This window comes from Ambystoma mexicanum, chromosome 8 (assembly GCF_040938575.1).
Source record: "Ambystoma mexicanum isolate Mex_15411 chromosome 8, UKY_AmexF1_1, whole genome shotgun sequence".
Lineage (NCBI taxonomy): Eukaryota > Metazoa > Chordata > Amphibia > Caudata > Ambystomatidae > Ambystoma > Ambystoma mexicanum.
Window position 1 is genome coordinate 426,046,471 of NC_090929.1, and position 13,546 is coordinate 426,060,016.

Genomic DNA, 13,546 nt, shown 5'->3' on the forward strand with positions numbered 1-13,546 from the left:
GTGCTTCTACACTGGGGAGGGCCCAGTGTGATCTTCACAAATCAGAAGGAGGACCAGTGAAGTGTCACTGGAGCCCTACGAGTTCGAACCAGGAGACGCTGAGACCTCCCGAGCGAAGGGGACGCAGGAGAGCGAAGAAGCAAATTCGTGGAAGGCAAAGAGCCGAGCTGTTCACCTGGGAAGAACCTGGAGGCGCTGGCATGACCCAAAGAGGGTGGACTCTGTGGTACTCGAACAGTGCTGAGACTGTACCAGGAAGGGCTCTGCGGAGCCATTTGAGGAAGAAGGAAGGCGCAAATGACCAAAGCGGTAATACCAGAAACTGGAACATGAGAGAAGAATCAGTGATGCTTACCCAATTCAAAAGAGGTAACGGAAACGGTGGGAGACTCAGGTGGGGGACAGGATGGAAATAGAGTGAAAATTACCAACGGGCTAATAATACTTGTCCCAGTACAAGTGAATATTATCACAAGAGGAAAGATTACCAAGGGACAAATCAAACTTGTCCCAGTACCAGCGAATATTAACAAGAGAGGAAAGATCATCAACGGACTAATCATACTTGTCCCAGTACCAGTGAATATGAACAAGAGAGTGAAGATTACTATACTAGTCCCAATACCAGTGAATATTAACAAGAAAGTGAAGATTACCAAGAGATCAAACAAACTCGTCCTAGTATATGTAAACATTGGAAAGAAAGTGAAGATCACCAAGGAACCAATCATACTCGTCCCACTGTATGTCAATATTGGAAAGAGAATAGACACTGTCAAGGGACCAGTCAGACCAGTCCCAGTAAAGAGGAATACGATAAACCGAGTAAATAAAGCCATGAAAGCCATCCAGGGCACTTCCAAGATAAAATAGAGACACAGCAAGGTTTAAAGAAGAACCAAGGAACAGACCATTCTTTGTGGAATCATGGAACTGTTTGTGTAGAGAGCGAGATGAAGCCATGGAGGGGTAGAAGCCCCCTTGAATTCGATGTCCACAGCAATAGAGATGGCATGATCTGATGTAGCTTCTCCTTCATGCAGAAGTGGAAGCACCTCCTCTAGCTTGTCATCAGGTAGAAAGTCAAGAATTGGACCCAGCTTGAACCATAGCGCCCTGTCATAGCAGGAGACAATTGACATTTGAGAAGCTGCCGAGAAGACAGAGTTCTGGCAAGGCGGTGTACGGAGGCATTTAGGTGCAGCATCTGGGGCCCTGCACTTATTTTTGAAGCAATATTTCTTGGGCGCGCACTGAGAAAACCGTCCTCCCAAATATTGCCCAGCACGGGGATGGCTACCACTGACTTTCTGGTAGACTCACGCCTTTGATAAAGGCGCCCCTCCTTTTTCTGCTCCTCTGGGAGAAGATCAATTAATTTCACTGCTCGCGATACGAGAGCATGAAAAGAACCAATTTCATCTGAAAGGGAATCTCTGGAGGTAGATCTGCTGACTTGCCGTCACCTAGCACTAGGCCTTTAAACTTGTCAGTTTAATTAGTGCGTGGAGAACTATCCATCGGATTTGGATTGTCATTGGCATTGTTGTCGGTATCTGTGAGGGCAGTTGGTGTCAGAAGTAGCACCTGTGGAGAGGGTCCAGAATGTGGTGGAGGAACCAAACCTTCTTCCACAGGAAAATCATGAGGCTGCAAGGGATGAGGCAGCAGTGGCGCTAGGAGCCATTGCTGAAGCTCCGAAATCAATGTTTGCAGTGTGAACAAAATATCCATAGACACGTCCCGAAAGCCTGAAGGAGTAGGGATCTGGACAGGTCTGTGGAAGGTGTGTGAACTTGAACAGGATTCTGCTTAGAACCTTTACTGGGAGAATGCTGAAGTTAAGCAGGCATTTGCTTAGTTGGAGGACTCGTGGTGGTGACATGCTCGTAGGCAGAAGCACATCGCCTTCATTATCGTCCTAAAACACCTCCTGCTGAATGTCCATGTCGAAGTCTGCTCCCTGTTGTAGCGCCTGTTCCGGGGGGGGGGGGCATAGCCGGGCAGAGGACAGCACATATGGGGCCAGTGAAAACAAGGGCTGAGCACGGGTCGTCCCGGGAAGGTATGACAGTGGTCATGGGGCCACTGGATCCACTGCAACCCCTCTTGGAAATGAAGAGGCAGAGGGTCTCTGTCTGGTCATCAATGAGGATGTGTTTGTTGACAGAGTGGGTCTGGATACCAACGAGGTGGTTGGTGTCAATGAAATCGACTTAGTTGTTGACTCGGCAGCTGGAATTGACTTGGTCGTCAACAAGGTGATGGTCAATGGAGTAGATGTGGTCGTCAACAAGGTGGTGGTCGTCATCGAAGAGGACTTGGGCTGTCCGTGGGACGTCTATGATCTCGTCAACGAGTATGGCATGGAAGGAGGGGCCGTAATCATGGACGAGTGATGCTTCTCCAAAGTAGAGTGTTTAGATAATGTGGGCCTTCTCATAGCCATAGCCGTAGTCATCACGAAGCCCTTGACGAAGGAGCAGCCCGAGCATGTGACCCATGTCCCTTTTTTGCCCTCTTACCCAGGAAGATTCTTCATGGGACCCGACCTCTTTGAGGAGGGAGTTCGCTCAAGGGGTCTGCTGTACCTGGCAGAAGCGTAACTGCAGACAGATGCTGCATCAGAAGCCTCAGCACCATCGTCCAACGACACCACTAACCTTCTGTGGCAATCCTTACAGGTCTTGGACGAGAACGACTGGCAGAAAGCGCAGTTGTTCAAATCGTGGTCCAGGTACAGACAATAGAGGCATTGCTCATGAAGATCCTTGATGTACATGTTCTTGAGGCGACGACTAGAAATATTCAAACAGCATGTGAATTTGTGAAAGATCCAATGCTGGAGAAAGGAATCATGCCGAGGGATCTGGAACCTTCTCTTCTGTAATCTTGTGGGTCTGGCAAGGAGGTTCATCCTTGGGTTCATCTTTGGTAGTCTCTAAGGTTGGTGGAGATTATTGGTCTGTGGACTGCTGGAGAATTTACACACACACACCTAGCACTTTGCTCCCAAATGTCCTCAGGAATCTGGTCGGGATCAAAAAGATCTCCAACAATCTCTGGTCTCCCCCAATACCCTCCTGGGTCCCCTATAGCATAACCCACTGGGTCTGAAGCATCTTAAGGTTGTTTGAGTCAGTCCTAGGCTTTACCACAATGCTGGATGTAAATCATCCACTTGAAGGTAAAATATCGTCAGAATTACTGCTGACGGTAAATCGGTCAAAAATCCCCATGGAGTCCTATGGACTCCAAATATGGGAATTTACACTGCCCTACAATCACTCGTAATCCCGTAGTAATGCCATGGGTCCGAGTGGCATTGATGGTAAATGTGTTTGGCGGTAAATCAGCAGATTTAAGATTGATTTACCACCAAACTTGTAATGAGGCCCACTGTCTTTGTTTTTGTGCTCCCCAATGTTCTCAAGATACGGAGAGGAAATCTTACCAAACTGCACAACCAATTTGGTTTACAATCACAAGTCTCTTGCTCAGTTTCATGCAGTTCCGATTTGCCTAGAAGGCATGAGGCTTGTTCAGAGTCAAACAAGCCATTCTACAAGCTCTCTCAAAGAACCTCAACCATAATAAGACATCATTCCCCTCCTTGCATTCACTCAGCAGCCACTTGGGAATTCTGAGAGAAGGGTTTGAACCCTTACTGTCACCTGTCTTGTTGGGAAGGGTGCTCTTGGACTTTGCAGCTTCGAACTCTGACTGCTAGATCTTGAGTTGAAGTTCCAGTTTCGTGGTTCTGTCTGCTCTGGCCTAATCCTGTTCCAGACTGCCTCTCTCCTTCACTTCTGGCCTCCTTGATTCTGAGGTGCTCCACCTTCTTCCTTTCTATTTCCCTGTCCTGCCGAACCAAATGGCTGTAACGATAATTCTGTTTCACAATATTCCGACAGATTTACCTCCGGAATAACACCAAACTTGCAATGAGGCCAATAGTTCTCTAATGTTCTCAACTCTGAATGTTCAGGGCATCTCCAGGGAAAACTTCAATTTTTTGTAAAGCATTACTCTCAAAGTAAGTTAGTCTCTTTTTAAAACACGTTTTGTGTAGGTTGCTTACAGGTGTTTCATGACTTTGTGGTCATGCAGTCCTGGAACCAATATCCACACTGCCGAGCACCACTTGCTAAGGAGATTTTCCTTAAGGCCCTGTAGTCAGGGTCCTCAGGTATATCTCCCTGACTCAGGTACGACAAGGGATTTCCTGAAGCTCACCAAGCTCCAGGGGTGTAGACAGGATAAGGCCTGAGGGGACAGCGCCCACCCAAAATCAGTAAATGCCCTCTCAGCAGCTCTGTATGGGCATTTATAGATGATAATGTCACTACGGTGGGCTCAACTGCATTAGCTTCAGGGCCCACTTGTTAGACAGTCCCGGCTATGCCTCTACCAGGCTCTCCCATTGGTATTCCTATTAGAGCAGCCCAGGCCTAACTCAGAGGAGGTGGAGTGGAGCAGTTCACAGGTTCAGTATGCAATTGTTTGTTAGACACCAAATAAGAAATATTCTGCACACAATATTTGTAAAAGAAAATGATAACCTTTAAATTAAGAAAAGACAAAGAGAAAAACAACACACTAACAATTAAGTATCATTGTTATTTCAGAGTCAAATGAAAAGCATTACTGAAAGAGAAACAGCAATAACAGGAAGTAAATGCTTTTAGATTGAGGTAAGCACATTCTCGGAGACCAAGGGAGACAGTATAGTGAATTGAATAAGAAAAGTTGTATGTGTAAAAGAATGACCTGAGTGTGAAAATTCCTCCAAGGAGTAGTTCCTGGTGTTCTGTTGGAGAGAGTCCCTCAAAAGTTGGTGGAGATGAAGTAGAGGCCTATAGACTACGAAAGTAGGTAAGATAATGCCTGCCAACATCACCAGAGGGTTGTGAGAGCCATACCCTAGGACCGGTTAAAGCAGTTCAGCAGGATGCAGATGGCGGATTCCAGAGTCTGTTGCTATGAACATTGTTCAGTGACCACCAAAGGTACCAGCGATGGCATGCTGATGCACCTGAGACCCCCTGGCCCTCGGGGAGGATGATTACTTGAGATTTGGAGATTCGCAAGAAAGGAGTTTGGAGCAATAGAAGCAGACATGAGAGGTGGCTGCGATCAGCGGTTGTTACCGATACAGAGCTACCACGTGGTCCTCAGTCACAGGATCCAGGGTGAGGTTGGCTTGGTAAACCTCCAATGAAAATCAGAGCATGAAGGAAAGCTGGAAAAATGCACCATAGAGAATCCAGCCACGGAAGCTGGACCGGGAAGGTGAGTTAAATGGTCCTGTCACAGGAATAGGGGTGATACAGCCTCTGGAAATTCTCAGTGAGGGGAGGCATAACTAGAGGGCTTGCCTGGGGTCCTTCAGAGAAGATTCCCAGCCAGCTCAGTTTTCAGTGTCCGGGCAGTGAAGGCGCAATGCCTGCTGGGTCCAGCATTGCAGGCACAGTCAGGAGCTCCAGGGAGATGAGGCCTTTGAGTAGGAGCTGTGATCCAGTTGTCCCCACCGGACAAGAGGAAAGGAGAGCCACTGTGGGTTCCTTCAGGTCTTCTTTAAGAAGCAGAGCTTCGCTTTCAGATTGTTTGGATGCCATGCGGGTGCAGAGCTTTAGTCCTTCCTCGAGCAGTAGGCCTTCAAGGGTGCAGATTCGGCTGCAGATGAGGTTATTGGGCAAGAGTGTCTGCTTTTATCCACCTCGCAACCCAGTTAGTGAAATCGCATCCAATCAAACACAAAGCACAATTCAAACTAAGGGGTGGTCAGCCAATAGCAGACCATCCATCCAAGAATACTCAGGGATTCAGGAAAGGTCTCACTCAATAGAAAGAATCCACACTGTCCCAGACAGGCATCTAACAGTCAGAACTGGTTCCAGGACACAGACACTCACGTCACCCCTCTGGTTGAAGCAACAACTACAACCTCCATCTTGATGAATGCAGAAGCAGGTCAAAAAGGATCCAGCCAGGTGCAATGGAGTCCACCCAGTGGAACCATTTTACACAGGTGGAAAAAGCCACCACCACCCTAGCCACATGGCTAAGAGACTGGGAGATTAAGGGGTACCTTTGTTAGAACTCTTAAGGCAGATCATAAAATCATAGAGCCACACACTAGGTCAGGTTTTAGATTAAACCTGGCTGGGAGAAAAACAAGTCACAAAAACTCAAAAGTCAGCAAAATGCACAGGAGGCTACCACATGTACTAAAGTGGGCTTTCTGCCCAACACTATCGAAGAATTTGCCCTTAAATGGATTACTTTTTTCCTTGACAACAGAGTCCTAAGTCTAATCTGGGCCCTTCTTGTGTACGGCAGGTGTGTCCAAATATGAAGTTCCTCAAGGGTCAATGGTATCTCCTTGGTTATACAATTCCGGCATGTACCAATTAGCTGCTGCCTTTTCCATGACTTTTCAAAACTATGCTGATGACACATAGGTGATCTTTAGGCTAGATGAATCCCCTTCTACTTACAATATCATCTCATTCTGTCTATCCATCATTCAAGATTGGCCGATAGACAATAGTCTTTGCATAATTGCGATCAAGATGGAGATCATCTTCTTCAGCTTCCCTTTTGCTCACCATTTCCCATCACCAAAAACGGGCATGTTGCCCCGACCCCCATCGCTGTCACTTCTCCTAAGAACCTTGGCTTTATTTTTTCAGCCAGCCCTCTTCCACTCAAATTCAAGGCCCTACCAAAAGACCTCATTATCACTTCCACATCTAAAAAGAGTCATTCCCTTCCTGAACATGTCCCAAAAAGTGAAGGATATGAGAGCCGTGGTCCGATCCCATTTAAACTACTCAAATAGATTTTACATTGGCCTCCAGAAAAAACTCTGACGCATCAAGTCTAGCTTATACTGAACAAAGAATCAAGACTCATTCTAGTTCTCAACCCCAGAGGCCACATCACACCAGCTATAAAATCACTCTGTTCCATACCAGTTGAATAAAGAATGGAGTTAAAAACTCTCTGCTCTATACAAGGCTTACTGGGAGGGTAGGACCCCTCTACCTGCAGCTTAAAATAAAAAATAAAAAACACTGTTTTACAGACACCTGATATCCTACAACTCCATATCCCGAAGCTGTCCACAGCCACGAAAAAGCGGTACAGTGGCAGAATACTTAATATAGCAGACACTGGTGTCTCATTACAAGTGTGGTGGTATTCTTGTGGTGAATCTGCCCAAATACCAGCAAACTCAATTACGTTACTGCCACTTGATCCCGTGGAGTTAGCACGGGATTACAAGTGGTGGTAATTCCGCATTTGTGGAATCCATAGGACTCCATGGGGAGTTTTGGCAGATTCACTGCTGGCGGAATTACCGCATTGTAAATCTGCTGATTTTTGGAGGTAAAGTGGAGGATTTACCTCCAGCAACAAGCTGGCTGTGAATCGTCTCTTTTCGTCTGAAAATCAGCAGATGTATCACATGGTAATTCCGCTGCTAGTAAATCCCCCCAAAAGTATAATTTGGCGATGCGAGAAAGGTGGCGATAATGGAATTACCGCCACTTTTTTCCTGAAACACCAAACTTGTAATGAGGCACTAGCCCATTTAAGAACCTTCCTATTGGCAATAGAAACAAAGAATCTCAGATGAAATTTCAGAGACAGGTGAACAGCTTACTCTTCATGAAAGCCTTTGTACTTGTCTTTGCTGCATACCTTCTGACACACAGGGCCTCATTACAACTCCGGCAGTAGCCGTGCCAGTAAAAACGGCAGGCTGCCGCCGGAGTTGTGTATTTTTTCCGCCGCCTGGCTATGGGGAATCACCGGGGCATTACAGCCCCGGTGGTCCCTGAAGCCAGGCGTCAGAAACAGTGACTCCCCATTCCCATTCGAGTCCCACAGGACTCAATGGGAATGGGGCCGGTGCTACCGTCAAAGTCTGCGAGCGGGTGCCTATCCCCCCGCGAGATCTGACCTGGTGGGCGGGACAGTACCCGCCCGCAGAACTCGTACTTTGCCGGTCCGGAAACAACGGTGCCGGCAAGCTTACCGGCACCGTTGTTTCCAGACCTGCAAACTTGTAATGAGGCTCAGTCTTAATTTGACTTTGGATCTATGTTTTTACATTAGTTGTGGGTTTCTGGCTTGCCAGGAGGGAGTTGGGATTCATCCGTTTTACGAGGCGTGTGCATGCATTTTGCTGCACATTTATTTTTAAATGTTTATAATGCGCTTGCTTGCTTTGGGGGTGCCTCTTCTCAACGTGTGGGGAAAAACAAAGCAGGACATCGGGTGCAAAGCAAAGGTGTGACATACATACAAGGAATAGTAAGAATGGGATGAGGTCACGGGCCCCAGTGGCCTGCATGTCTACAGTTGGCATCCGAGAGCTGGGCTGACAGCTGGATTACAGTGTGGTTGATGTTTTGGCTATGGCACCATTGGTTACAAAAATACGTGCATCTTTGCGGTAATATGAATAACCTGCCAGCACGTGTGGACGTGCTAACAAGTCAGGAAACCTTTTGCAGCCTAAAGGCAGTCGCATTTGGGATGATCAGGTAATGGCTAAATGTGGCTGTGGGGTGGAAGTGCAAGTCATAAGATATAATTGCGATAGTTTTGTTAACTCCCCAGCCATATCCTGCAGAACTGCATTTAGTATTTTGCCGTCCTGTATCAAATGTATGAACCTGCACTTCTGATCATTGTTCCTTATCACTTGCCACCCCTCTCCACTCCTACCACTTTGGATCTGAATGTTTAAAGGGTGTCAATGATCAGTTTCTGCTCCCCGATGCCTGCGCCTCATGCCACTTGCGTGCCTTGAAGCCATTGGATAGCAGTAGGAGCATTCTAAAGCAACGATATTAATTCAGCTTTATTTACTACTTAATACTGCACCTGTTGACAGTGTTTCTGTGTGCACAGGATACAGACTGATTTTTGTGATTGTTCCCCTAGATTGTGGAGCGAGGACACCCAAGGCATTACAGCGCATTTACGGAGGTCAAAATGCAAGACTTGGTGACTTCCCCTGGCAGGTCATGATCTTTGACAACGAAGGAAGGGGCGGAGGCGGAGCCCTTCTGCGGGATGGGTGGGTTCTAACAGCTGCGCATGTTCTAAAGGAGTTTACAGACATTTCACAATTGACACTCAGAATGGGTCTTTTGAGCCTAGCGGCCAAAGACTTTGTCGAACGTTCACCCGCCCAAGTGTTTATCCATGAAGGTTACCATCATGACAACTTCAATTTTAACAATGACATTGCCCTCATCAAACTAACCGCAAAGGTCCCCATCAGTGCAAATGTGATGCCAGTTTGCTTACCAGGTTTTCAGGTACAGCCCAACGGCACTGGTGCTGTATCTGGCTGGGGAGTAACGGAGAAGGAGCTTCCATCCAGGAAGCTAAAGTTTGTGGCGGTAGATGTTATAGATCATAATGTCTGTAAGGCTACATATGCAAGCAAGAAATCACCGGACGGGAAAGACTACATAGTGACAGATAATATGTTCTGCGCTGGATCCGAGGGTGGTGGAAAGGATTCATGCCAAGGAGACAGTGGCGGGCCATTAGTTTTCCTGGATGTGCCCACGAAAAAATGGTACGTGGGAGGTGTTGTGTCATGGGGTTTAAATTGTGGAGAAGCAGGAGAGTACGGCCTTTATACAAAAGTTACCAATTACATCTCTTGGATACAAAACATTCTTGATAAAAATTAAGCTTCCATACATGCACTGTTACAGAAAAAGACGGAATGACAATTGCACGTTCATATGAGTGAATGATAATTGATCACTTTCCATTCACTGTAAAATGTCCTTGGTTGAATTTCCTCTATAACGTTTGTTCTTTAAAGAATGTCAATAAAGTTACAAAGGAAGAAGAGAACACTTTTTTTCATTTAGAGGCTTGTGATTAAAGTCTATATGTATGCAATTGCTCTAGAAGGTCTGCCAAATGCCTCTCACCCTGTTGTGTAAGATGTATGCCTCATGTAACTAAGTCATTTCCTTTTCACAGCGCCTCGATGCCCCCGAGCTGTTTGCATGCTCTATAAATTAAAAAAAATAAAAGATCAAAAACCTTTCCTAAAGCGCACTGTAGAAGAGCTGTCTTTGAAATTCCTTGGGAGCAAACAAGGATTGTAGAATATTAAACATGTCCCATACTGTAGCTCAGGGCTGACATGTTACATTATTAATGACAAGTTACCTCTCCCACATTCCAATGGAGCCACTCCAATGGCTCCATTGGCATTTCTAACCTGTAGAGGAACGTTGGCATGACATGATGTAAGTCAAAATTTGAATAGACACTGGAGGCTTCCCATTGGAAGTAATACAACGGCCTCCATTATCTAGAATTGAATTCCTCAAATTAGAATACCGCTAACATCTTATTAGTGGAGCAGGTGACAAGAAAATAATCACATCATTTTCCTTTTAGATTTGAGACCAGCCTTGAAGAATTAACTTTTTAGCCCTCATTGATGCCATCTTCCTAGATCACGGGTTTGTTAGTGGAGGACAGGATCCCAGACAAATGGAATTCACGGCCTTCATAAACTCTTCCTTTAAATCAGGTATTGTCCCCGAAAACCTTAAGGACGCATTGGTGATCCCATTGCTTAACAAACCATCCCTAGACCCCAACATACCCACCAATTTCAGACCCATTACTACTGTCCCGTTCTTGCTCGAAATCCTAGACCGCGCAGCATACCTTCAGATCCAAGACTACCTGGAATCTAACAACCTACTAGGTCTACGACAATCTGGATTTCGGCCCAGACATGGGACCGAAACGGCTTTGATAGACTTAAAAACCCAAATTGAGGTTCTGAAGGCCAAGGGTAAACGAGCATTGCTACTTCTTCTTCACCTCTCTGCGGCATTCGATCTGGTCAACCACCAGATCCTATGCAGTCACCTCCACTCTGCTGCCCACTTCTCCACCTCAGCCACGGCCTGGATCAAATCCTTTCTGAGTAACAGATCCACGAGGGTCTTTGCTCCGTCCGCATCCGCAGATCCATCTCCTATTCACTGTGGCGTTCCTCAGGGTTCTTGCGTGTCACCTACACTCTATAACATTTTCACGAAACCACTCTTCGATGTGCTTGACTATCTGGGTGTCTCCTACACAAACTATGCAGACGACACCCAGATACTCATTCCCATCAAGGTGACTATCTAGCTGACTCCAAAGCCCTTAACGACGTCTACTTGGTCATCCGAGCCTGGATGGCCCAACACCAGCTATGCCTAAATGACGACAAGACGACAAGACTGAGCTCCTCATCTTGGGCACGTTGCAATGCCTCAGCAAACTAGAGCCTGCCTACAAGTCCTTTGCCATTGACGGCAACACCATCCAAGTCTCGAAGGACACCAACACTTTAGGTTTCTACCTTGACGCCACCCTATCCTTATCTCGACAAATAAATGCAGTCATACAGGGTCCCACCCTGGTTAGTTACCGCGAAACTTACTTCTACAGCTCTTCTTTTGTAAAATTCTCTTGAATATACACAAAAAAAAAAAAAAATGCAGTCAGATCAGCCTCTGCATTCACATGTAAACTCATTGCAGCCTGCAGACCGTTTCTTACCACTCCTAACACTGTCACACTAGCTAGAACCCTCATCATGGCAAAAATTGACTATTGTAGTGCCCTCTACTTAGGAACCAGCCAAGAGAACCTGAATAAACTTCAAACAACCCAAAACCACGCTATTAGAGCCACCCAAAACATCCCTCGCAACAATCACATTTCTGAATCTAGAACCAATCTAATGTGGTTACCTGTGAAACAGAGAATCTCACTGAAAACACTTGCCCTCACACACAAATGCTTGGCTAATAAGGCCCCCCCTACCTCTGCAGTCGGCTGTCCCGCCACTCGACATCCCAACCTCTAAGAACCGCCCAGACCCACTGTCTTTCGATCCCGAGATTCAAACTCCAAAGAGCGGGGGTCTCAAGCTTCCCTGTCTTAGCTTCCAAGCTTTGGAACGCCTTCCCTGTTACGATCAGATCTGAAGACTCTTTCAACACTTTGAAGGCCAAAACCAAATCTTGGCTCTTCAATAAGCACTAAGACACATCCTGCACACCTGCCTCCACACTTCACTTTACATACATAGACACTTGTTACGTCTCATGTCTTACCCGCATTGTTATTTATGTACATTGAATTGCTTGTTTATTATCTTACGTACTATTCTGTTATATGTATATATGCAACCCTGCACAAATTCGTAAATCTTCATGTATGTCTTTATGCTTTGTATGTAACCTTGCTTAATTTGCGCCCTGATGCCTCCGGGCCTGATGGTCTGCGCGTTATAAATAAACAAATACAAATACAAATAGTCACCAAACAGTAGCAGGCAGTACTAGGCCAGCTCCAAAACATGTTCACAGCCGCCACCAGCTTGGAATTGTGGATCGCAGCAAATAGCTTGTGGGCCCAAATTGGGAAGAAAACAATGGCTCTAGGAAAAGTTAAATGTAGAACTACAAGCAAGGAAACCATTTTCCTGCAACAGAATACAGATAGAATGGTCTATACTGGACATATAATGTGCTGATCTAGTTTTGTTTAATTCTCGCTCTCTCGCCCATTGCTCCATTTCGTCGTTTTGGTCTCTCTAATTCTCTCTTCCTCTATCAGTACTTCCTTGTGGTCTTTGTTCGTTCTTTTCCTCTCGCCAAGTGTGCTCTGGTACAGTCACCCTCCCTCTCTCTTGCTGTGCACTGGTACGGTCTGGTTCTATCTTCCCGGGCTAATTTCTCTCTTTCTGCCTCTCTCTCTCTCTCTCTCTCTCTCTCTCTCTCTCTCTGTCCCTCTTTCTCTTCGTCTCTCGCCCTCTCTTTGTGCATCTCTGTTTACTAACTCTATCTCGCTCGCCCACTTCCTCTACCTTTGTCAGTGCATTGCCTCACAGTGAGGGAAGGTAGGGCTGAGTGGGTGAGAGGGAGCTGCAGCTGTGAGGAGAGCTTTGCTATGGGACGCGAGGAAAGGAGGGTCTGAACTGGAGCCCCTGGGACGCATGTGGGGAATGTAGGGAAGGAAGGGCTGAGTGGAACCCAGTCCCAATTGCACGCACATGCTTAGCGTATTGTCTAGATAGGATAGGATGCTCCACAGGATGACCAGGAATCTGCCACTATCAAGGATTCATGAAGAAATGCAGACAGCTAAACTTTACACGAAAACCTTTCAACACTAAGGGCTGGAAAGCCCAACGGTGTATCCTGCATGGATGCAGTGGCCATGCAGGAACTAGCACAGAAGAGACTTTAACAAAGCTTTATTTGACTATGTAAAGCAGCGGCAAACGACAGTTTTAATACACCTGCCATTTGTATGCACACTTGTCCTCCAGCCAGATACGGGTCCACTGAACTCCAGAACACAGATGGAGAAACAGCGACTTCTGATCCATGAAAAAGGACAACACGAACATAGTGGGAAGAAAACCTATTTTTAATTCCAAAAATGCCAGCAAAAAACATCTGGGACAGTTCTATTTTTT

General features: G+C 46.3%; 1 protein-coding gene across 1 annotated transcript in view; it reads left to right on the top strand.

Annotated features, from left to right (window-relative positions):
• Positions 1-9,894, top strand: part of MASP2 (MBL associated serine protease 2) — a 345,387-nt gene extending 335,493 nt beyond the window's left edge. The window contains exon 11 of the mRNA XM_069609941.1: positions 8,962-9,894. Coding sequence (XP_069466042.1) covers positions 8,962-9,725 — 764 coding nt within the window. The 3' untranslated portion in view covers positions 9,726-9,894. The remainder of the gene's footprint in view (positions 1-8,961) is intronic.
• Positions 9,895-13,546: the final 3,652 nt, after the last annotated feature.